Source organism: Cucurbita moschata, unplaced genomic scaffold, assembly GCF_002738365.1.
Source record: "Cucurbita moschata cultivar Rifu unplaced genomic scaffold, Cmos_1.0 Cmo_Scf00002, whole genome shotgun sequence".
Classification (NCBI taxonomy): Eukaryota; Viridiplantae; Streptophyta; class Magnoliopsida; order Cucurbitales; family Cucurbitaceae; genus Cucurbita; species Cucurbita moschata.
In genome coordinates, this window is record NW_019268518.1 from 797,741 (window position 1) to 823,145 (window position 25,405).

General features: G+C 36.5%; 2 protein-coding genes and 10 non-coding genes across 12 annotated transcripts in view; all 12 read left to right on the forward strand.

Annotated features, from left to right (window-relative positions):
* LOC111431174 overlaps positions 1–1,146 on the forward strand; it is a 2,449-nt gene extending 1,303 nt beyond the window's left edge. Inside the window, exons 2-3 of the mRNA XM_023067733.1 lie at positions 131–362; positions 448–1,146. Coding sequence (XP_022923501.1) covers positions 159–362; positions 448–765 — 522 coding nt within the window. The 5' untranslated portion in view covers positions 131–158 and the 3' untranslated portion in view covers positions 766–1,146. The remainder of the gene's footprint in view (positions 1–130; positions 363–447) is intronic.
* A 2,738-nt stretch (positions 1,147–3,884) lies between these two features.
* LOC111455168 lies at positions 3,885–6,416 on the forward strand. Its single transcript, XM_023096732.1, has 3 exons — positions 3,885–4,076; positions 4,529–4,734; positions 5,887–6,416. The coding sequence occupies exons 1-3, from the start codon at positions 3,978–3,980 to the stop codon at positions 6,155–6,157; spliced, it is 576 nt and encodes a 191-aa protein (XP_022952500.1). The 5' UTR covers positions 3,885–3,977; the 3' UTR covers positions 6,158–6,416.
* A 2,138-nt stretch (positions 6,417–8,554) lies between these two features.
* Positions 8,555–8,628, forward strand: TRNAI-AAU. Its single transcript has one exon. It is a non-coding gene; the product is annotated as a tRNA-Ile (tRNA).
* Positions 8,629–9,048: 420 nt separating this feature from the next.
* On the forward strand, positions 9,049–9,122 carry TRNAI-AAU. Its single transcript has one exon. It is a non-coding gene; the product is annotated as a tRNA-Ile (tRNA).
* A 1,057-nt stretch (positions 9,123–10,179) lies between these two features.
* Positions 10,180–10,253, forward strand: TRNAI-AAU. Its single transcript has one exon. It is a non-coding gene; the product is annotated as a tRNA-Ile (tRNA).
* Positions 10,254–10,686: 433 nt separating this feature from the next.
* Positions 10,687–10,760, forward strand: TRNAI-AAU. The gene has a single exon. It is a non-coding gene; the product is annotated as a tRNA-Ile (tRNA).
* Positions 10,761–11,027: 267 nt separating this feature from the next.
* TRNAI-AAU lies at positions 11,028–11,101 on the forward strand. The gene has a single exon. It is a non-coding gene; the product is annotated as a tRNA-Ile (tRNA).
* Positions 11,102–12,181: 1,080 nt separating this feature from the next.
* On the forward strand, positions 12,182–12,255 carry TRNAI-AAU. The gene has a single exon. It is a non-coding gene; the product is annotated as a tRNA-Ile (tRNA).
* A 251-nt stretch (positions 12,256–12,506) lies between these two features.
* TRNAI-AAU lies at positions 12,507–12,580 on the forward strand. The gene has a single exon. It is a non-coding gene; the product is annotated as a tRNA-Ile (tRNA).
* A 251-nt stretch (positions 12,581–12,831) lies between these two features.
* On the forward strand, positions 12,832–12,905 carry TRNAT-AGU. Its single transcript has one exon. It is a non-coding gene; the product is annotated as a tRNA-Thr (tRNA).
* Positions 12,906–13,889: 984 nt separating this feature from the next.
* On the forward strand, positions 13,890–13,963 carry TRNAI-AAU. Its single transcript has one exon. It is a non-coding gene; the product is annotated as a tRNA-Ile (tRNA).
* A 140-nt stretch (positions 13,964–14,103) lies between these two features.
* TRNAI-AAU lies at positions 14,104–14,177 on the forward strand. The gene has a single exon. It is a non-coding gene; the product is annotated as a tRNA-Ile (tRNA).
* Positions 14,178–25,405: the final 11,228 nt, after the last annotated feature.

Consider the following 25,405-nt stretch of genomic DNA (forward strand, 5'->3'; position numbering starts at 1 on the left):
TTTTTTTTTTTTTTTTTTCTTCTTGTTTGTGTTCAAGATGTGAACTTGAGCTGCTTGATTTTGATTTGTTTGACCAGATCTTGTTTTTCTCTTATATCTAATAAGGCTATACTCTTGTCCGTACTAACAGAGAGAAAAAAGAATCAAAAAGGAAGAAGATGAACCAGGTGGCGGTTCAACGGAACGTGTTTTCAGTGCGTGAAGAGATGACGAGAGCTGCAGACACCGACCGCCGTGAACGACTTGTTTGCCCAAAGCCTCGCCGTCTCGGACTCATTAACACCACCGTCAACGACAACCCATTTAGACATCGTTTTGATTCCGTAGCTGCTAATGATGCTTTGGATCTTCTCTTCTTTAAGGTACATAATTTTGCAAAGCTATTAAAACTCAAATTGATCCAACAAGAGGATTATTAATTAATTTGTTCTTGTGTGCGGTTAACAGGGAGGTTGTGATTTGGAGAATTTTAACAGTAGTAGTACACAGTTAGCCTCGTCGCCGCCGTATTTATGTGGGACGCCGCCCAGCAGAGTAGCTAACCCATTAATCCAAGACGCTAGATTTGGGAACGAGAAGCCAAAGATGCTCCCCGTCTTCTCGCCGGAGGTGGCTCCTCCTCCGTATTCGCCGCCTCCATCAACCGATCGGAATGGCGGCTGGGTTCGACCAAACTTCGGAAACATTCCAGCGGTGAGAATCGAGGGGTTCGATTGCCGTCTGGACAGGGAGAGGCGAAACCGCAGCATCCCTGCCCTGGCTTAATAAAAACCTAACCGATTTGAGGGGAGCCGATCCAATGATGTGGATGAAGAAGAAAAAAACATTTTTTTCTACAAATTAAAAAATTGAAATTTAGAAAAAGGAAGGTTTTTGAGAAAAACACCATTATTGTATATAACGTGGAAAGGAAATGAAAGTAAATATTATGTGAAGGAAAAGAGGGCGTTGTTAGGTTTGTGTCTATTTAGTTGAGTTGAGGGTTGATTGAGAGAGAGAGAGAGAGAGAGAGAGAGAGAGAGAGAATAAAAGGCTGGGAGAGAGATTATTCATAGCAGCTTGTGAATGAGAAAACATGTACAAATGAAGCTGCAAATTGAGTATGAAACACAAGCATTCATATCTTAAATTTTTATTTCTCTTCTACACTTATGCTTCTTTCTTATGCTTTCATTTCCTACTTCTTCTACAAAATATATGACCCGTTTTTTGGAGATATTTGTCTTTAGTCAATTTATGGAGATATTGTTAATTAGGTTTGTAAACAAGGCATGAACGCTTTGAGTCTTATCTGTGAAGGGTATCACCGTGTTCACTTTGATCCTCTTGATTCGCACTAGTTGGTCTTTCTTCAAACCATATTTGCAGGACAAGGATTGATCCTCTTGAGCAAGATTGGGTCACTTGGAAACATGTGTTTTTGCTTGTTCATGTGATCTGTTGCGGTGTTGTTTCGTTCCCCCTTGTTTGTTCAATCAAAAACTTGTGGGAGGCTGTACTAACGGATGAAAAAGCAGCCGTGAATTTGATAATTGACCTTTTTTTTAGGCAATGTTACATTGTGGTGTATCTAATATCTACTTCACTCCGTTGTAGTTTACACACTCGAGATAATAACTTTGTATCGGTATCTTTGGATCAGTGTGGAACCGAAATTTTGCCGAAGTTTTTTCACAATAAATGTTCAAGAGCATTGCGGCAATTATTCTAGACTTTTGAATTACTCAATTCTGTCAATAAGTATTGTTTTAGGAATTTTGATTTCCATTTTCTTTCAAATCTGAGGAGTTTTGGAGTTAACTTCTGAATTTTTAATATGTTGATAGTAGAAGGATTTCACACAAGTTTTGTAAAGAAAGTCAAACTTGAGTCTGACCGAAAGGTAGTGTTCCGATGAACGTCAAGAATATGCAAGATTGTAAAATTAACCATTTTGGATAGACTTTGGACTCGATTATTTATTGTTGTGATCCACTAAAAATCATGAGAAAAAATATATATGTGCAGAAGGATTGAAGGTCTACAACTTTCATGAAGGAATCGTCTTAATTTGAGTTTTCTACGAGAAGTTATGAAAAATGTTAAGAAATTATAAGCTAATTGGAGATTAGAAAGTTCGGTCAAGAACGGTAAGCATGAATTTTTTGCTTACTTTGAACATCCTTATTTCATCCTGAGGTTGAGTAAAAAATTCAAGAAAAATATGTGGGAGAAGGTGGATTAAGACTCTACAACTTTGGTGAAGAAACGAAATTAATCCGAATTTTGTGTGTTAAAAATCAAAATACGCTGGAAAGAGAAAGAGGCCACCACATGTCACTCAATGAATAGAGAAACATAGCGAAGCCCACGAGCGACACGTGGCAGGAAATCGGTGGAGGAATGCGTCCAACGTTGAGGGTCGACACGCGTAACGAACCCAGACTGGGTCGACCCAAACCCGATCCAAGGGACCACACGTGACCTGAAATCCAGAGGCACAAACCCAAAGCGCAACCCAACCTAACTACAATCGACTCGATTGCAACCTACAACTATGCGAACTCCTCGCTCGTAAGAACTCCCTAGTGCGCGTGGCTGGTGTGTTCAGTGACACAATCGCACTTTCGAAGGCAACGAACTAGCGATTGTGCGGCTCTCACTTTCCAACGACAAGTGAGCTAAGCCAATTTGTTCTTGCGTCGCCTACGGCCAAGCGACGTATGATCGAGCCTCTAGCCTCGGTTTTAAAAGAAGGTTTTAGAAAACGAGGAGAGAGAGATTTTAGAAAGAGAGATTTTGGAAAGAGAGATTTTGGAAAGAGACGTTATATAAGCAAGCAAGAGAAAGATAAACGGCTTAGCATATATAACCTTGGGTAGGGAGAAGTTGACAACTAGTCATATCCCCTATAGTACATTCTGAGCCATTTTATGTCTGTCAGGCCTAGACATGATATTTTTGAGGCGTCATACGCCCTAGAACTACAAAGGAAAAACACTAGAATGAAAAGACATGACAAGGGTTTGGCTTGTCATGGGCATGCGGCCATGGGCAACACGCCTTGTACGAGCATGACCGTGACATTCAGCACGCGTGAGTGCCCTAACCTTAATTTTACTTGAATTAGGACCTACCACATAAATTTTTCAGAATTTGGAGCTCCTAACATGCGGTAAAGCTAGCTTAGGAAGATACACATCATCTAAGCAAGTGACCACACGGATTCTGAGGAGTAATACTTCGTTTTTGGATGAGTATATACTGTATGTATGTATGTTATGGTAAAATTGTCTTAAGTTTCGCTTCCATCTCCCTTTTCGCTCCGACACATAGATAATTGTCTTAAGTTTTGATGCCTACAAAAAAAAAAAAAAAAATAAAAAAAATAAAAATCCCACAATGTTCAAATAATTTAGAGGCCATCTTCAACATCAACAATTCAGAATTTAATATACAAAATAATCACATAACGCGTAAAATGACTGATTCATAGGTCAAGCCCATGGGCCGAATTATTGGATACAAAAATACTTGGGTGGCAAATCTGAAAATCTGATGAACTTGTCAACTACTTTACAGATTACGAAGTCAAAAAGTTCCGACCAAAGTCCCCCTTTAATCCGACGGATGTCCGAAAGTTAACAAGAATAAAAAAAAGGCGATGAAAATAAAATAAATTATCTTTCTCACTCTACGGCGTCGTGATCCACAAAGTTTGTAATGAGTTCTCCCGTAGGCTAACAAAACCACTGTTTAAAGCTCCTAGCCACGTGAGCAGCACGCTTTCTCTCATATGTATAAAATTCCGCGTGCATTTCACGTGCTAAAACCCCGCGTGGGATCTAACAAATCGGTCCTTTTCCTGACAACTTTCACGGCTTTTTTCACACCCTGCCGCCCACTATGTACAAAGTATTGCCCACACTTTTCTCACTCGCAGTCTTAAGCTCTTGGGAGCCTCTCTCAGTTCTCCCTGGTTGCGATTTGTGAGAGAAATGGAAGGCAAAGGGTCGACTCTGGTTCATCTTCTTGTGGTGGTTTTGTGTTTAGTAGCTTTTGGGTTCTCCATTGCTGCCGAGAGACGAAGAAGTGTGGTATGAGCCAACCCCCTTTTTGAAATTTTGCTTCTACTGTTTGAATTATTTGTGCTTTTATGAATGTGGGGTTTTCTGAGCTGGAAAGTTTTTGCATCTTTGTGATTTGATGTTGTTCTTGAATGGAGATTTGTGCTGAAATGTTTATTGATTCTTCTTCTTCTTCTTCTTCTTCTATGTTTACTGCATTTTGATTCTTGTTTTCAATGGAGAGATATGATTCATTATTGATCTATAAATTAGTTGTTATTTGGATCTTTAAATTAGTTCATAAGTATCATCACGTCTGTATAACAGTCAGGACCATTTAGCTTTGCATTTTTGATAATTCTGAAAGATGTGTAAAGTTAAGGCATGAAAATTGGAAACAGCACAAATTTACCACTTGGTTGTACTCCCTGGTGAAGTAAATTGAATATGCATTATGATGAGGGTTATGTATACTTCAACAGGGGACTCTGTTTGAAGACAAGGAAAGGAACGCGACCTACTGTGTGTACGACTCGGATGTGGCAACTGGTTATGGTGTAGGAGGTTTCTTATTTCTTCTCTCTGGTGAATCATTGCTGATGGGTGTCACAAAGTGCATGTGTTTTGGGAGACCTTTAACCCCGGGAGGAAATCGGGCATGGGCTATTATTTACTTTTTATCCTCATGGTGAGAATTTCTTCTTCTTCCTTTTGTTTTTCCTAAAGAACCACAATAATGTGCTGCTATTTGTGGAACAAATACTCTGTTATGCTCTTAGCTCCTATTTTTACCACGATACATGTTATTCTTAGGAAGTTTGCATTCAGTTATCAATATTTTATTTTACATGTTGCTAGGTTTTTGGTTCTGTAACCCGATGAAAACTCTAGCCAATTGGATGTAAGAACCCTTGTCGATATGCAAATCCCTAGATCACATATACTAAAGCTTCAAATCAGCTCAAGGAAAAGTAAAATCTAGATTACCCAGTTGCTCAAATATCTTAAGGTATGAAAACTTATTTGAGATTCCAATCCCTCCATAAGTAAAATTAATCAAGTCACATGCAACATAAACTACATAGATGGCAAAGAGACATAGATCTAGGCTAAAAAGATGCACAAATTACTACTTTTTTCTAGCCTCTTTTACAAATACAATCATGAAACTCTTGTCCTTCCACGAGACGTTTCAATAGTTTAACCTTCAAAGTTTATGACCATAATTAACCATCATGTAAATGCATCTCAAAAGTAAATAAAAAGTATTAAAACTGAAAATACACTAATAAAACACTATAGATCCAAAAACAGTAGATAATCATCCACCTAAGAATTTGTAACCATCCTAGAATAAATGATGTCTCGCTTAAAATAGTTTAAATCCGTTAAGTTTGACTTTACTTTAACGTGGCGTAAAATGCAACTTAAGTTGAACTTTAACGAAACTTGACTTGTGTGTGTGGCATTGACATTGTTTAAGGTACTACAAGAAATGTGCTACCCTTTTTTCCTCTCTGCCATTTGAAATTCGAGGAGGAAGATAATTGATGTATTTAAAGTTTCCATGGGTGTTAAACTCGGATTATGCCTCGATATGTGGGTTTTCTTTTCTACGGATCTGTTGATAGCATAGGTTAAATAAATGTAGCTGACCCAAGTTACGAAACTCATATTTTATGCTACCTATAAACTTTTGCTGATCATAGATTTATATGAACTTCTATTTCCAATAGGCCCTTTTTTTGCACCATTTTGTTTAGGCGATGAGCCACACCTCAACTACAGGCTTGTTTTTGCTCAAGACTAAAATCTTTTTGAACATCTTACAAATCTTCAGGGCAACCTTTGTAGTAGCGGAAGCGTGTCTAATTGCGGGTGCAGCGAAAAATGCATACCATACAAAGTATCGAGGAATGATATATGCTCAAAACTTAGCATGTGAAACATTAAGGAAAGGAGTGTTCATTGCTGGGGCAGTGTTTGTGGTTGCAACCATGATTCTTAATGTGTATTACTACATGTACTTCACCAAGGCAACATCTTCTTCTCAAGTATCGCACAAAGCAAAGCGTTCGAGTTCAACGGTTGGGATGACAGGGTATGCCTAAATTCAATTCAATTCAAATGTGATAGGCTGGTTAAAGCTTCCATGATGGCCTTCATTGGTGGGTTGGTGATGTTTATGATTATTACTGATTGTGATATATAGTTTCATAGTCACTTTTTGTGGTTAAGATATGTAAACAAGTCATGTAAGAACAGAAAATGGTTTGCTCAAAATTCTGCAGCAATTTTCAAGTGGTTTGAAGCTGAAAATTTGAAGGTTATATTGATTTATATATGGTGCTTTTGAAGCAGGCTTCAGAATGCTGCTCTGTCTGCTCATATTCCATTTCAATTGTTTTCATGGTAGGGATTTTTTTTTTTAAAAGCTAAATTAATAAAAATATCCATAGTTTCTATTATTTATTTCAAAATACGTTTCAAGTTTAAAAAGTTTTATTAATAATACCTTCCACTAAAAGAAATTAAAAAAATATTATTATTATTAGTAATATATTTAAAAGATACTCTTCCAATTTTAAAAATAAAATTAACCTTCTTTATCTTTATAAAAAAATTCAAAAGAATTCTTTAGGTTAATATATGAATAAATATCATCTATGGACATTTCTTAGATTATTTTCAAACTTTTTAATATTACTTTTAAAAGTTTATGAATATTTTTTAATTTTTTAAAATAGTTTAAAAGTGTTTTTAAAATTTTTTAAAAAAATTTAAGGTGTTTTTGTAATTTTTAAAAACAGTTCAAGGGTATTAATGAAAATTTTAAAAACTCAAGGATATTTTTAAAACATTTGCAAAGTAAAGAGTATTTTTGAAAGTCTTTTGAAAGTTTAAGAGTGTTTTTGAAATAAAATGTTAACGGTTTCAAAAAAAAAAATGAAATAAAATGTTAACGGTTCAAAAAAAATAAAAAAGTAATGGTAAAAGTATTTTTGAACTTTTGTGCAAGTTTAAGAGTATTTTTGAGATTTTTTTTAAAAAGATTTAATGATACTATTGAAATTTTAAAAAGTTTAAAAGTGTTTTTGAGACAAAAGACATAAACGGATATTTTTATTAATTTACCTTTTTTATTTTATTTTAACCTATTTGAATAAAGTAGTGTTTGTTTAGCAATCTCACACATGAGTGGGGAGATAAATGTACTTGAAAAATATTATGTGCATATATATATATATATATATATATATAAAAGATTTTTAAAACTGTAAACTTAGATTAATCACAAATTAACTCTAATTTTCTTAGAAATATTATCAATTTAAACCAAATGTATGTATTGACTGAAAGGAAAAATAATTTAATAAAATTTTAAAATAAATCTTATTGGAGGGTAGAAATTGCATTACATTTTAATTATTAAAGGTAAAATTTATTTTTTTCTTTTTAAAAATGTGGTTGATCATAAAAAATTATTTTAATAGAGTAAATAAATATATTAAAAATAAGTAAATAATAATAATAATAAAGATAATATGTTTCTTCGGTCTCATACCCATTTCTATGTCCTCGATTCAAACATTATATACTTCGGTTCAAAAAGAAAAATTGTATGAGAAAACAGATAAAGATGTTAGAAAGCCTTAGTTAGTTAGAGTGTTATTCTCGAATGTGCTTTGTCAAGGAAGCCTTAGTTAGAGTGTTATTCTCGAATGCAATGGTTGTGTGGTGAGAATGTGTATCAATAAGCAAGGCCTATTAGCTCAATTGGTTAGAGTGTCATGCTAATAACGCGAAGGTTGCAGGATTTTTTTTCATCATTTACAATTCTATGTCTTGATTCCTCTCTTTTCTCAATCTATGCCCATTCACTTACGCTGATTAGCCGTTTATGTCGTTCGTTACTAGAATGTGCTTTGTCAAGAAAGCCATAGTTTATGTGTAGTAGGCAAATGCAATGGTAGTACAGTGAGGATGTGTAACATTCGGCAAGGCCTATTTGCTTAGTTGGTTAGAGCATCGTGCTAATAATGCGAAGGTTTTCTTTGTAGGCAAATGCAACGACAGTGCGATGAGTATGTATAACTTTTGGCAAGTCCTATTAACTTAGTTGGTTAGAGCGTTGTGCTAATAACGGGAAGGTTGCAAGTTCAAAACCTGCAGGGGCCAATTTTTTTCAGTAGGCAAATGCAACGGCAGTACAGTGAGGATGTGTAACATTTGGCAAAGCTAATTAGCTTAGTTGGTTAGAGCGTCATGCTAATAATGCGAAGGTCGCAAGTTCAAAACTTGCATGGGCCAATTTTTTTTCATCACTATTTTTTTCATCTAGAAAAGGCCTATTAGTTCTGTTGGTTAGAGCGTCGGTATTTTTATCATTTACAGTTCTATGTCTTGATTCATCTCCTTTCGAGAATGTGCTATCTCAATAAAGCCATAGTTTATGTGCAGTAGGCAAATGCAACGGCAGTACAGTGAGGATGTGTAACATTTGGCAAGGCCTATTAGCTTAGTTGGTTAGAGCATCGTGCTAATAACGTAAAAGTCGCAGGTTCAAAACCTGCATGGGCTAATTTTTTTTCATCACTTTTTTTTTCATCTAGAAAAGGCCTATTAATTTTGTTGGTTAGAGTGTCCGTGTCTTTTTATCATTCAGAATTCTATGTCTTGATTCCTCTCCTTTCTCAATCTACACTTATGCAAATTAGCCGTTTATGTCGTTCGTTACTAGAATGTGCTTCCTCAATAAAGCCATAGTTTATGTGCAGTAGGCAAATGCAATGGCATTGAGGTGAGGATGTGTAATGTTCGGCAAGGCCTATTAGTTTAGTTGGTTAGAGCATTGTGCTAATAATGCAAAGGTCGGTGGTTTGAAACTTGCATGGGCCAATCACTTTTTTTTTACTAGAATGTACTTTGTCAAGAAAGCCATAGTTTATGTGCAGTAGGCAAATGCAACGGCAGTGCAGCGAGGATCTATAACATTCGGCAAAGCCTATTAGCTCAGTTGGTTAGAGCATCGTGCTAATAACGCGAAGGTCGCAGGTTCGAAACCTGCATGGGCCAATTTTTTTTCATCACTTTTTTTTTTCATCTAGAAAAGGCCTATTAGTACGGTTGGTTAGAGCGTCGTGTCTTTTTATCATTTAGAATTCTATGTCTTGATTCCTCTTCTTTCTCAATCTACGATCGTTCACTTACGCAAATTAGCTGTTTATGTCGTTCGTTACTAGAATGTGCTTTCTCTTAAAGCCATAGTTTATGTGCAGTAGGCAAATGCAATGACAGTGAGGTGAGGATGTCTAATGTTCGGCAAGACCTATTAGCCTAGTTGGTTAGAGCGTTGTGCTAATAATGCAAAGATCACTGGTTTGAAACCTGCATGGGCCAATTTTTTTCATCACTTTTTTTTTTCATCTAGAAAAGGCCTATTAGTTCTGTTGGTTAGAGGGTCATGTCTTTTTATCATATAGAATTCTATGTCTTGATTCCTCTACTTTCTCAAAGTACGACCGTTCACTAACGCAAATTAGTTGTTTATGTCGTTCGTTACTAGAATGTGCTAATAACGCGAAGGTCGCATTTCGCAGGTTCGAAACCTGCATGGGCCAATTTTATTTCATCAGGTACAATTCTATGGGCCAAATTTGCCGAAGGTCGCAGGTACAATTCTATGTCTTGATTTCTCTTCTTTCTCAATCTTCGACCATTCACTTACGCTGATTAGCCGTTTATGTCATTCGTTACTAGAATGTGCTTTGTCAAGGAAGCCATAGTTTATGTGCAGTAGGCAAATGCCACGGCAGTGCTGCGAGGATTTGTAACATTTGGCAAGGCCTATTAGCTCAGTTGGCTAGAGCGTCGTGATAATAATGCGAAGGTTCATCACTTTTTTTTCATCTAGAAAAGGCCTATAAGTTCTGTTGGTTAGAGCGTCGTGTCTTTTTATCATTTAGAATTCTATGTCTTGATTCCTCTACTTTCTCAAAGTACGACCGTTCACTAACGCAAATTAGTTGTTTATGTCGTTCGTTACTAGAATGTGCTTTCTCTATAAAGCCATAGTTTATGTGCAGTAGGCAAATGCAATGACAATTCGGTGAGGATGTGTAATGTTTGGCAAGGCCTATTAGCTTAGTTGGTTAGAGCGTCGTGCTAATAACGCGAAGGTCGCAGTTTCAAAACCTGCATGGGACAATTTTATTCATTTCATCAGTTCAGTTGGTTAGGGCGCCAGAGTAAATGCAACAGCAGTGCAGTGAGGATGTGTAACAATTGGCTTCAGTTGGTTGGAGCGTCAGGCTAATAGGTTGCAGGTTCCAAACATAACTTTTTTTTCTTCTAGAAAAGGCCTATTCATTTTGTTGGTTAGAGCGTCAGGCTAATAGGTTGCAGGTTCCAAACATAACTTTTTTTTCTTCTAGAAAAGGCCTATTCATTTTGTTGGTTAGAGCATCGTGTCTTTTTACCATTCCCAATTTTATGTCTTGATTCCTCTACGACTATTCACTTACGCTGATTAGCCGTTTATGTCGTTCATTACTAGAATGTGCTTTGTGAAGAAAGGCATAGTTTATGTGCAGTAGGCAAATGCAACGACAGTACAGCGAGGATCTGTAACATTCGGTAAGACCTATTAGCTCAGTTGGTTAGAGCGTCGTGCTAATAACTCGAAGGTCCTAGGTTTGAAACCCACATGGGCCAATATTTTTTCATCACTTTTTTTTCATCTAGAAAAGGCTTATTAGTTCTGTTGGTTAGAGCGTCGTGTCTTTTTATCATTTAGAATTCTATGTCTTGATTCAATTCTATGTCTTGATTCCTCTCCATTCTCAATTTACGACCGTTCACTTATGCAAATTAGCCGTTTATGTCGTTCGTTACTAGAATGTGCTTTATCAATAAAGCCATAGTTTATGTGAAGTAGGCCAATGCAACAGCAGTGCGGTGAGGATGTGTAATGTTTAGTAAGGCCTATTAGCTCAGTTGGTTCGAGCATCGTGCTAATAACGCGAAGGTCGTAGGTTTGAAACCTGTATGGGCCTTTTTTTTCATCAAGAAAAGGCCTATTAGTTCTGTTGGTTAGAGCATCATGTCTGTTTATCATTTAGAATTCTATGTCTTGATTCCTCTCCTTTCTCAATCTACGACCGTTCATTTACGCAAATTAGCTGTTTATGTCGTTCGTTACTAGAATGTGATTTCTCTATAAAGCCATAGTTTATGTACAGTAGGCAAATGCAATGACAGTGAGGTGAGGATGTGTAAAATTCGGCAAGGCCTATTAGGTCAGTTGGTTAGAGCGTTGTGCTAATAACGCGCCAATTTTATTTCATCAGTTTTTTTTGATCTAGAAAAGGCCTATTAATTCGGTTGGTTAGTGTGTTGTGTCAATTTTATTTCATCAGTTTTTTTCATCTAGAAAAGGCCTATTAGTTCTGTTGGTTAGTGTGTTGTGTCTTTTTATAATTTACAATTCTATGTCTTGATTCATCTCCTTACAAGAATGTGCTTTCTTACTAAAGCCAGAGTTTATGTGCAGTAGGCAAATGCAACAGCAGTGCGGAGAGGATGTGTAACAATTTGCAAGGCCTATTAGCTTAGTTAGTTAGAGCGTCGTGCTAATAATGCGAAGGTCGTAGGTTCGAAACCAAAATGGGAAAAATTTTTTCCATCAGTTTTTTTTTCTTCTAGAAAAGGCCTATTAGTTTTGTTGGTTAGAGCATCCGTCTTTTTACCATTTACAATTCTATGTCTTGATTCCTCTCCTTTCTCATTCTTCGACCTCACTTACGTTGATTAGCTGTTTATGTCGTTTGTTACTAGAATGTGCTTTGTCAAGAAAGCCATAGTTTATGTTCAGTAGCCAAATGCAACGACAGTGCAGTGAGAATCTGTAACATTCGTGAAGGCCTATTAGCTCAGTTGGTTAGAGCGTCGTGTCTTTATATCATTTAGAATTCTATGTCTTGATTTCTCTCCTTTCTCAATCTACGACCGTTTACTTACACAAATTAGCCGTTTATATCGTTCGTTACTAGAATGTGCTTTCTCTATTAAGCCATAGTTTATGTGCAGTAGGCAAATGCAACAGCAGTACGGTGAGGATGTGTAACATTCGGTAAGGTCTATTAGCTCAGTTGGTTAGAGCGTCGTGCTAATAATGCGAAGGTCGCAGGTTTAAAACCTGCATGGGCCAATTTTTTTCCATCACTTTTTTTTTTCATCTAGAAAAGGCCTATTAGTTCTGCTGGTTAGAGCGTTGTGTCTTTTTATCATTTAGAATTCTATGTCTTGATTAATCTCCTTTCTCAATCTATGACCGTTCACTTACGCAAGTTAGCCGTTTATGTCGTTCGTTACTAGAATGTGCTTTCTAAATAAATCCATAGTTTATATACAGTAGGAAAATGCAATGGCAGTTCGGTGAAGATGTGTAATGTTCGGCAAGGCGTATTAGCTCAGTTGGTTAAAGCGTCGTGTTAATAACGCGAAGGTCGCAGGTTTGAAACCTGCATTGGCTAATTTTTTTCCATCACATTTTTTTTTCTTCTAGAAAAGACCTATTAGTTTTGTTGGTTAGAGCATCGTGTCCTTTTACCATTTACAATTCTATGTCTTGATTCCTCTCCTTTCTCAATCTTCGACCATTCACTTACGCTGATTAGCCGTTTATGTCGTTCGTTACTAGAATGTGCTTGGTCAAGAAAGCCACAGTTTATGTGCAGTAGGCAAATGCAAGGGCAGTACAGCGAGGATCTGTAATATTTGGCAAGGCCTATTAGCTTAGTTGGTTAGAGTGTCGTGCTAGTAACGCGAAGGTTGTAGGTTCGAAACCTGCATGGGCCAATTTTATTTCATCAGTTTTTTTTCATCTAAAAAAGGCCTATTAGTTCTGTTGGTTAGAGAGAATGTGCTTTCTCTATAAAGCCATAATTTATGTGCAGTATGCAAATGCAACCGCAGTGCGGTGAGGATGTGTAACATTTGGCATAGCCTATTAGCTCAATTGGTTTAAGCATCGTGCTAATAATGTGAAGGTCATAGGTTTAAACCTACATGGCCCAATTTTATTTCATAGTTTATGTGTAGTAGGCAAATGCAACAGCAGTGCTATGAGGATGTGTAACAATCAGCAAGGCTTATTAGCTTAATTGGTTAGAGCGTCGTGCTAATAACGTGAAGGTCGCAAGTTCGAAACCAGGATGGGCAAATTAAAAAAAAAAGGCCTATTAGTTTTGTTGGTTAGAGCATCGTGTCTATTCCTCTCCTTTCTCCTTCTTCGACTATTCACTTAGCTGATTAGCCGTTTATGTCATTTGTTACTAGAATGTGCTTTGTCAAGAAAGGCATAGTTTATGTGTAGTGTTTATGTCATTTGTTACTAGAATGTGCTTTGTCAAGAAAGGCATAGTTTATGTGTAGTGTTTATGTCATTTGTTACTAGAATGTGCTTTGTCAAGAAAGGCATAGTTTATGTGTAGTAGGCAAATGCAACCGCAGTGCAGCGAGAATCTGTAACATTCATCAAGGCCTATTACCTCAGTTGGTTAGAGTTTCGTGCTAATATCGCAAAGGTCGCAGGTTCGATTCATCATTTTTTTTTTCATCTAGAAAAGGCCTATTAGTTCTATTGGTTAGAACGTCGTGTCTTTTTATCATTTAGAATTCTATGTCTTGATTCCTCTCCTTTCTCAATCTATGATCGTTCACTTACGCAAGTTAGCCGTTTATGTCGTTCGTTACTAGAATGTGCTTTCTAAATAAATCCATAGTTTATGTACAGTAGGCAAATGCAATGGCAATTCAGTGAGGATGTGTAACATACGGCAAGGCCTATTAGCTCAGTTGGTTAGAGCGTCGTGCTAATAACGCAAAGGTCGTAGGTTCAAAACCTGCATGGGCCAATTTTTTTTCGACTATTCACTTACGCTGATTAGCCGTTTATGTCGTTCGTTATTAGAATGTGCTTTGTCAAGAAAGCCATAGTTTATGTGCAGTAGGCAAATGCAATGGCAGTACAGTGAGGATCTATAACATTAGACAAGGCCTATTAGCTCAGTTGGCTAGAGTGTCGTGCTAATAACGCGAAGGTCGCAGGTTCGAAACCTGCATGGGCCAATTTTTTTTCATCACTTTTGTTTTTCATCTAGAAAAGGCCTATTAGTTCTGTGTGTTGTATCTTTTTATCATTTAGAATTCTATGTCTTGATTCCTCCCCTTTCTCAATCTACGACCGTTCACTTACACAAGTTAGCCGTTTATGTTGTTCGTTAGCCGTTTATGTTTTTCGTTACTAGAATGTGCTTTCTAAATAAATCCATAGTTTATGTATAGTAGGCAAATGCAATGGCAGTTCGGTGAGGATGTGTAACGTTTGGCAAGACCTATTATCTCAGTTTGTTAGAGCGTCGTGCTAATAATGCGAAGGTCGCAGGTTCGAAACTTGCATGGGCCAACTTTTTTTTCAATCATTTTTTTGATCGCTTGTGGATGTATATAATAAAATGAGGTAAAATTCACAAGAATAAGTGCAAGTATCAAGTAATAAGTAAATTATCGATTCCACAGGGAACCTATCTTTTTGGTTAATTTTATTGCTGGAAATTAAGTGAGTTTTTGGGTAACATTCAGATGGGTGTTGGAGATTTTAACTATTTAAACAAAACTAAAACAGAGTGCCACTGCTGTCGAAAAACAGAAAGGATGAGAAAATCAACTATAATGAGAAAGGTTCGGATCAGAGAGATTAAATAGATAAGTTGTTGAGTTTTGCGGTAGATTTTAGTTCCTTTTAATAGATTCTCAAGCCCACTTTAGAGGGTCATGAATGGTGACTATTTCCTTGTAATTTCTATTAACAAGGCTCTAGGAGAAGAATTATTCCTAACCATTCTATCACTCTTCAAGTCTCTTGAAACTAGAGTGTTAAAGAGGATTTTATTGCTCTCTCTCTCTTCTCCCAAATAAGAGAACAACTATGTATGTAAAGTAGCTAATTAAACATACATGTAAATCATTAACAACAACTCCTTAATAAACTAAAATCATACCGTCAACCTACTTAAACTATATAAAACTCTCTCGCCTCCCCTATTAAGTTTAGCTCTCCATACAAACTGAATTAAACAGAGGAATCCGCTTCTTCATCATGTAAAATTGATGGAATAAGGAAAGAGAATAAGGAAATAGAGAGTTATCCCGGTTTGCTGTCGTTCGTCAATGGAAGTTTCCTTCTCTTGAGCTCTCACGTCCACCTCTTTGCCCTAATCAATCCTTGTTGGTCTCCTTTTCTTTTTGCTATCAACCGCTGTTGGATTAGGGTTTTCTTCTTCTTCTCTGGTTTCACAGCAGTTCACTGCAGCAGAGGCTCCTGCTGTGTAATTCAATTTTCTCCCCAAAATGTGGCTCTCTCTCCTTGGTCTTCTTTTCCTTTCATATTGAGCATGAGTTTCAAAGGGCTAAAAATGAATAAGTTGTCACTTACTCATTGGGCCTTTAGGGCTGAAAAGGAATAAGATGTCCACCTAGATGTTACTCATAGGGTAATCAATGACCCACATGGACTGGTGATGTGGATTTAAAATTTCCATGTCAATCACCCATTTATTTCTAGACTACTCCCTCATGGTTCAACATAAATGTCTGAAATTTACCATATAACTCAATTAAATGTATAATTAAAATCGATTTATGCAAAATCATATTTTTTTTTCATGTTGGACCGCAATAAACGATTTTATGCTCACTAAAGTAGAATAAATTGGGTAAATAATGAGAAAATTGTATAATTAAAATCGATTTATGCAAAATCATATTTTTTTCATGTTGGACCGCAATAAACGATTTTATGCTCACTAAAGTAGAATAAATCGGGTAAATAATGAGAAAATGGTGAATACGAGTGCCATATTAAATACAAAAAAACTTGATATGACTCTACTTTTAAAGTGTTATCATTTCTCAATCTTCGACCATTCACATACACTGATTAGCCGTTTATATCGTTCGTTACTAGAATGTACTTTGTCAAGAAAGCCATAGTTTATGTGCAGTAGGCAAATGCAACGACAGTGCAACGAGGATCTGTAACATTCGTGAAGGCCTATTAGCTCAGTTGGTTAGAGCGTCGTGTCTTTATATCATTTAGAATTCTATGTCTTGATTCCTCTCCTTTCTCAATGTACGACCGTTCAGTTACACAAATTAGCCGTTTATGTTGTTCGTTACTAGAATGTGCTTTGTCAATAAAGCCATAGTTTATGTGTAGTAGGCAAATGCAACGACAGTGTGGTGAGGATGTGTATCGTTCGGCAAGGCCTATTAGCTCAGTTGATTAGAGCGTCGTGCTAATAACGCGAAGGTTTCTTCTAGAAAAGGCCTATTAGTTTTGTTGGTTAGAGCATCGTGTCTTTTTATCATTTACAATTCTATGTCTTGATTCCTCTCCTTTCTCAATCTACGCCCATTCACTTACGCTGATTAGCCGTTTATGTCGTTCGTTACCAGAATGTGCTTTGTCAAGAAAGTCATAGTTTATGTGCAGTAGGCAAATGCAACGGCAGTGCAGTGAGGATGTGTAACATTCGGCAAGGCCTATTAGCTCAGTTGGTTAGACCGTCGTGCTAATAACGCGAGGTCGCAGATTGTGTCTTTTTATCATTTAGAATTCTATTTCTTGATTCCTCTCCTTTCTTAATCTACGACCATTCACTTACGCTTATTAGCCGTTTATGTAGTTCGTTACTAGAATGTGCTTTATAAAGAAAGCCATAGTTTATGTGCAGTAGCCTAATGCAACGACTGTGGAGTGAGGATATGCAACATCAGGTAAGACCTATTAGCTCAGTTGGTTAGAGTGTCAATGCTAATAATGTGAAGGTTGTAGGTTTGAAACCTGCATGGTTCAATTTTTTTTTTTTTGTCTTTTTATCATTTACAATTCTATGTCTTGATTCCTCTCCTTTCTCAATCTACGACCATTTACTAACGCTGATTAGCCTTTATGTCGTTCTACATGGTTACTGCTTTGTCAAGAAAGCCATAGTTTATATATAGTCGGCAAATGCAACGGTGGTGTGATGAGAATTTGTATAAATTAGCAATGCCTATGGGTTAATAATGCAAAGGTTGTAGGTTCAAAACTTGCCTGACCTATATTCTTTTTCATCATTTACAGCTTCATGCATTTACAGCTTCATGCCTTAGATTCTTCTCTACGACCATTCACTTGCTGTTTTTAGAGTTGTTCTTCTACATGGTTACTAGAATAAGCCATAAGGTTTTGTTAGCTTCTTATTGAGAAAGCCATAGTTTATGTGTAGTAGGCAAATGCAACGGTTGTGTGGCGATGATTTGTATCAATAAGTAAGGTCTATTAGTTTAGTTGGTTAGACCATCGTGCTAATAATGCGAAGGTCACATGTTTGAAACTTGAATGGGCCAAGTTTTTTTCATCATTTACAATTCCATGCGTTGATTCTTCCTCCATTTTTCATCCACAATAGGCCTATTAGCTCAGTTGGTTTGAGTGTTTTTTCGATAGTTTATGTAACGCTCCTAATTTTTTAGACCTAACTAGTAACGTCACCCATGCCTACATGACATATTAAGCGGAAGCTCATCATAAATAACCTTGGAAAACACAACAAAGTCTCTCATAAAGGTCAAAAAATCCAAAATAAACCTTCAGCAGCGAGAAATAAAACCTTCAGCAACTGAATTCAAAATAAATCTAAATAAACAATGTTGAATGCTTTAAATTAAATCAGTCAAATAAACATAAACTACTAAAAATGTCCCTCGTCCATTTCCATGGTGTCCTCAGTTCCACCGTCAACCGTACATTGGCGCCTTGCCTTTATGTGGCTTGAGTATTTGCTTTAATTAAATCAGTCAAATAAACATAAACTACTAAAAATGTCCCTCGTCCATTTCCATGGTGTCCTCAGCTCCACCATCAACTGTACATTGGCGCCGTGCCTTTACCTGAAAAATGCATACCTGAAAAATGTAGGTAGTGTTGGGTTTTATGTCCTAAAACTCATAGTTGGTAAACAAAGATATATTCTATTTTCAATAAAAGTTATTATTGATGTTTATTCAGAAAAAATTGTTATTGAATAAAGTGAACTTTACGACCATTAATCTAAATCCAATAAACTAAGAACACTCTGGCTATAGTATGATTACTTGAACTATATGTAGAGACATAAAAGTGGATCAAGTCCAAGTATATAGTCAAAATGATCTATAGTACAAGGATAAGGCTGAGTACCTTATTCTGGGGACACTATGGATGTGGCCCACTTTTGTATATGATATAAACAATGTGATCACTAAATTGTACATGTGGAGACATGTGAGTGGGGGCGTCCTATGCAATGAGTATTGCATAAGATCGGACCATGAAGAAAATCACTCTCACTTTATAATGTCGTTTACTGTTGAGACTGATTTTCTTTTCATTTGATGACCTAGGTAACTCGATCTTAATCCTGAGCTAACCATGAACTCCTGTTCATTCGGAATTATCCTTAGATTTGCATGGGTGAGAGTGGCTCGAGTTTGCCGACTCAATAGGCCTCCCATTTCAGGGGTAAGACTGGGTGAATAGCTGGGGACGTGGGGTGCAAGATGGAATTCACTCCTACCCCATTTCAGGGGTAAGACTGGGTGAATAGCTGGGGACGTGGGGTGCAAGATGGAATTCACTCCTACCTACTTTTAAGAGAGGTAGTTCCCTTAAGTACTGACTCCAGGTCTTGAACAAGGGGCCCCACCTACTCATTGGCCTGAGAGGGATTCGGTTTACTGGTTGAACCACAAACCAATTGTTCATAAGAGGATCAGTGGGACATAAGGAACAAGAAGTAACTTCAGGGGTAAAACGGCTAATTGACCCAACTCTAGTTACGAACAACCTGTGAAGGATCGACTTGCTAATCATGGTTATATCAAATGGACAAAAATATATCTATAATGAGGGGAGTGCAACTACTAGGCTATAGTGGAGTGTCCTAGTAGTTAACGAATGTTGGTTAACAAGGTTAATGAGTTTAACCGGTTAATCTTGGATCGTTGGAGCCCATGATCTATAGGTCCATTAGGTTCCTCTGCTAGCTCATATCGGACTAAACCATAGAACAGTGTGACGAGTGAGTTCGAAGTGTTCGAATTCAAATTAGGGAATATGCGTTACATATATACGATATATTTAACCGTATTTTTGTTTTATTTACGAATTAAACAAAAAAGAGAGAATATGAGATATTTAAATAAGATTTAAATATCTTAATCAATTATGTGTCGGACTTGATTGAGATTGACATTTGAATTAATATTAAATATTAATTAAATAGTTTAATTAATCAATTTAATGTTACTTTAATTTGAAATTCATTATTCAAATTAATTGTTGAATTAAAATGAAGAAAGTCAAAATGTTGACTTCATTTAATGGAAAAATCCATGTTAGTGGAATTTTGAGGTGTCAAAATTTGGTTTAACCAAACTTGCATGTTTGCCAAATAAACCCCACAAGTTTGAGTGGAAGTTTGAGTGTCAAAATTTGGTTAACTCAAACATGCATGCTTGCCACATAATCCCAAACATTTGAGTGGAATTTTAAGTGTCAAAATTTGGTGATCTCAAATTTGCATGAACATGCAAACATGGCTCTTTAAATAGAGTGATCATGGTACATGGAAGGTCTTCTTCTTCTTGGTGAAAAACCTTGAGAAAAACCTCTCACAAACACTCTCTTCACATATACAAAATCCCTCCCAAGTTTAGTCACTCACCGGATTCCACAATCCCGTTCTAAGGCCGGAGAATAGTGGAGAAGACACTAGTGGTAGTTCGAAACCGGTTCGTGAGGAAAAAGGAGTTTGAACTAGGAAAGGTTAGTATCTAAACTCATTAAGTTTTAATATTTATGAACATGTTAGTTTTTTTTTTTTTTATTATAATTGATGTTCTAAAAGTACCTAAGATCCAAATTGCTTCCGCGCATGTGTTATATTAACACTATCAATTGGTATCAGAGTAAGTTTTAGTCACTTTATTTACATTAATTTGATCATGGTGGGTACCATTTCATGAATGAAATTTGTGGTTGCTAAAGTGGATGGTTTTGGTTTTGACATTTTTTTTAAGCTTCCATTTGATACAATTATTGTAATAAACCTAATGTATATGGGCTTTAATGAATGAAGAAAGGTATGTAATTTTATGGAGTCATTAGAGTCCATTTTAGGTTGTAATTGATTGAAAATGAAAGAGATAGCAAGCTGAACCGAAGAAGATGGAAGAGGCGGTTCGGGTGTTTTTTCTGCCGTTGGGGTCCGATTCAACCTTTTTAAGGGTTGGTTCGCCCAGTTCGTGATCCTCGGGAGCGGATCAAGTTATTTTTAATTATTAATGTAATAATTTAGTTAATTGCTTGCTTTAAAATGCCAAAACCAACCCACTTTAGTGAGTTTAATTAATTATGCATTATGAATTATGAATGTATGTTTTAATTAAATAGAAAATGTATATGCATAAAGTATGTCATATAGATTTAAAATCCCACCATAGGCTAAGCATGTTTCATGCATTCCAAGTATGTTATAAGTGTTATAATGTATAGTATGCATGTTTAGGGTTCCATGAGTGATAGATATAAATTGTTATATTATTGCATGGAATTGATGATTATATAATTGTTATATATAAAGCATGTTAGATGCATGTTATAGGTTATTTTCAACATCATAAAACGAGATAGACGTTAAAATCTATAATAAAGATAAGTGCATGCTCACTTAGGGTTAAGAACCGAGCACGATCAATTTTAATAGTTAAAATAGGTCGATGTCTTATAAAATTGCGATTACGAGAAAGCTCACCTGGCACGATCTTGTCTAAGGTTGGAGGTACTTAAGTTGACGGTTTACGGAACACCTACTACCTGGAGATCGGACCAGTACTTGAGCTTAGTTAGCCTAGTTTTATGCGCATGCTTAAGTGATGTAAGATTTATAAAAATCACCTGGACTTAAGTTATATTTAATTAGCTGGAATATACTTAAGTAATGAGTATACCCAACCATCTAAAATACTTAGTTGGAGGAAAAAGGTGTATAAGATACATCGTTTTCTTTTCACGCTCTCTGTAAAATTCACACAGTGAGATTCATGCTCGGCCTCGTGTCGCCCTAAGAGCGTCCTCCATTCGGAAGGTATTTGCATGAGTCAATAACAAGGTGAATAGAGAAAGTATTTATAGTAAGTGGGAGAAAGAAGTCAACACGTCCTAGGGTCTCCACCACTAGGTTGCACCGTGAGATTCCCATGTTCCGCCTGCATGTTGCCGTAGAGCAACTACCCATTCGGAGGGTCGTAACATGGGAGTCGGAACAACGCAAACTCTAGAAATGGATAGGATTTCTTAGGTCCATTCCCAACTTTGGCTTTTTCATTCGATAGCGTTGTTGGGACCGATCTCTGAGGTCTGAAATTGGTGGGTCACACTTGCGAAGAATTACTAAGAGTTAGTATATTCTTGACCAAAATAGCGATAACTAAAACACTATAGGAACAAGAGTTATTCTGGAATTAGTGTTTGAGTCAAGAATGTCTTGGTTTAGTGAATGAGTGATTGACTGCCCCTCGGTAGCAGTTGCTCTAACTCACTAAAGTATCGTTGCAAATTAATAATGATTTGGGTACATTATTACATTTGCTAAAACTGATTGGATTAAACAGGATTAAGTCAAATCACTAATAGAATTTTCTTTATATCACAGCATGACAAACTCAATAGTACAATTACTCGCATCTGAGAAATTAAACGGCGACAACTACACAACTTGGAGATCAAACCTAAATACAATACTGGTCATTGATGATTTAAAGTTTGTTTTAACTGAGGAGTGTCCTCCAAACCCCAGCTCAAATGCAAACCGAACAGTTCGGAGTGCGTATGACAGATGGATAAAGGCAAATGATAAAGCCCGAATGTACATTCTAGCGAGCATATTGATGGTGTTAATATAACACATGCGGAAGCAATTTGGATCTTAGGCACTTTTAGAACATCAATTATTGTAAATCACTAGCATGTTCATAAGTATTAAAACTTAATGAGTTTAAATACTAACCTTTTGTAGTTCAAACTTCTTTTGCCTCACGAACCGGTTTCGAACCACCACTAGTGTCTTCTCCACTATCCTCCGGCCTTAGAACGGGATTGTGGAATCCGTGAGTGACTAAACCTGGGAGGGATTTTGTATATGTGAAAGAGAGTGTTTGTGAGAAGTTTTTCTCAAGGTTTTTCATCAAGATGAAGAATCCCCTCCAAGTATCATGATCACTCTATTTAAAGAGTCAAGTTTGCATGTTCATGCAAACTTGAGATCACCAAATTTTGACACTTAAAATTCCACTCAAGAGTTTGGGATTATGTGGCAAGCATGCATGTTTGAGTTAACCAAATTTTGACACCCAAAATTTCACTCAAACTTGTGGGGTTTATTTGGCAAACATGCAAGTTTGGTTAAACCAAATTTTGACACCTCAAAATTCCACTAACATGGATTTTTCCATTAGATGAAAGTCAACATTTTGACTTTCTTCATTTTAATTCAACAATTAATTTGAATAATGAATTTCAAATTAAAGTAACATTAAATGATTAATTAAACTATTTAATTAATATTTAATATTAATTCAAATGCCAATCCCAATCAATTCCGACACATAATTGATTAAGATATTTAAATCTTATTTAAATATCTCACATTCTCTCTTTTCGTTTAATTCGTAAATAAAACAAAATTGCGGTTAAATATATCGTATATATGTAACGCATATTCCCTAATTTGAATTCGAACACTTCGAACTCACTCGTCACATTGTTCTATGGTTTAGTCCGATATGAGCTAGCAGAGGGACCTAATGGACCTATAGATCATGGGCTCCAACGATCCAAGATTAACCGATTAAACTCATTAACCTGGTTAACCAACATTCGTTAACTACTAGGACACTCCACTATAGCCTAGTAGTTGCACTCCCCTCACTATAGATATATTTCTGTCCATCTGATATAACCATGATTAGTAAGTCGATCCTTCACAGGTTGTTCGTAACTAGAGCTGGGTCAATTTACCGTTTTACCCCTGAAGTTACTTCTTGTTCCTTATGTCTCACTGATTCTCTAATGAACAATTGGTTTGTGGTCCAACCAGTAAACCAAATCCCTCTCAGGCCAATGAGAGGGTGGGGCCCCTTGTTCAAGACTTGGAGTCAGTGCTTAAGGGAACTACCTTTCTTCTATCCCTAAGTGGGTAGGAGTGAATTCCGTCTTGCACCCCACATCCCCAGCCATTCACCCAGTCTTACCCCTGAAATGGGAGGCCTGTTGAGTCGGCGAACTAGAGCCACTCTCACCCATGCAAATCTAAGGATAATTCCGAATAAACAGGAGTTCATGGTTAGCTCAGGATTAAAACCGAGTTACCTAGGTTATCGAATGAAAAGAAAATCAGTCTCAACAGTAAACGACTTTATAAAGTGAGAGTGGTTTTCTTCATGGTCCGATCTTATGCAATACTCATTGCATAGGACGCCCTCACTCGCATGTCTCCACATGCACAATTTAGTGATCACATTGTTTATATCATATACAAAAGTGGGCCGCATCCATAGTGTCCCCAGAATAAGGTACTCAGCCTTATCCTTATACTATAGATCATTTTGACTATATACTTGAACTTGATCCACTCTTATGTCTCTACATATAGTTCAAGTAATCATACTATAGCCAGAGTGTTCTTAGTTTATTGGATTTAGATTAATGATCGTAAAGTTCACTTTATTCAATAACAATTTTTACTGAATAAACATCAATAATAACTTTATTGAAAATAGAATATATCTTTGTTTACAAACTATGAGTTTTAGGACATAAAACCCAACACATATCTGATGTTTTGGCTAAGAAACACGATGTTATGGGTACTGCAAAAGAGATTATGGAATCTCTAAAAGGGATGTTTGGACAACCGTCCTTCTCCCTTAGACATGAAGCCATAAAATACATTTACAACTACCATATGAAAGAAGGGACCTCAGTTAGAGAACATGTCCTGGACATGATGGTCCATTTCAATGTGGCAGAAGAAAATGAAGCTGTCATAGATGAGAAAAGTCAAGTCAGTTTTATCATGATGTCTCTTCTGAAGAGCTTCTTCCAATTCCGCACCAATGTGGTAATGAACAAAATAGAATATAACTTGACTGCTCTTCTCAATGAGCTACAGACTTATCAGTCCCTCTTAACGAACAAGGGACAAAAAGGAGAAGCAAATGTTGCTATCTCCAAGAAATTAGAACGAGGATAGTCCTCCAAAAATAAGTCTGGACCTTCAACTTCTAAAAGTGTTTTGATGAAGAAGAAGGGTAAAGGAAAAAATAAAATTCCTACTAACCGCAAACACAAGGTTCAAAAAGCAGATACAGAAAAATGTTTCCATTGCAACAAAAACGGGCACTGGAAGAGAAACTGCCCAAAATACCTTGCAGAGAAGAAAGCCGAAAAGACACAACAAGGTAAATATGATTTACTCGTTGTAGAAATATGTTTAGTAGAGTATGACAACTCAACTTGGATACTAGATTCAGGGGTGACTAATCATATTTGTTCTTTTTACCGGGAAACTAGCTCCTGGAGAATGCTTGCGGACGGTGAGATAACACTCAGGGTTGGAACAGGAGAGGTTGTCTCAGCAAGATTAGTAGGAAATTTAAAGTTGTTTTTTGGAGATAGATTCATTATATTAGATAATGTACTTTTTGTTCCTGAAATGAAAAGAAATCTAATATCTATCTCTTGTTTATTAGAACAATTGTATCAAGTATCTTTTGAAATCAATGAAGTGTTCATTTGCAAAAGAGGTATACATATTTGTTCTGCAAAACTAGAAAACAACTTATATATGTTAAAACCGAGCGAAACAAAAGCTATTTTAAATACTGAGATGTTTAAAACAGCTGAAACTCAAAATAAACGACAAAAGATTTCTCCTACTACCTATCTTTGGCACTTAAGACTAGGCCACATTAATCTCAATAGGACTGAGAGATTGGTTAAAAGAGGACTTCTAAATAAGTTAGAAGACAATTCTTTACCTCCATGTGAGTCTTGTCTTGAGGGTAAAATGACTAAACGATCATTTTCTGAAAAAGGTTATAGAGCCAAAGAAACCTTAGAACTCGTGCATACAGATCTCTGTGGTCCAATGAATGTCAAAGCACGAGGAGGGTATGAATATTTCATCAGTTTTATTGATGATTATTCAAGG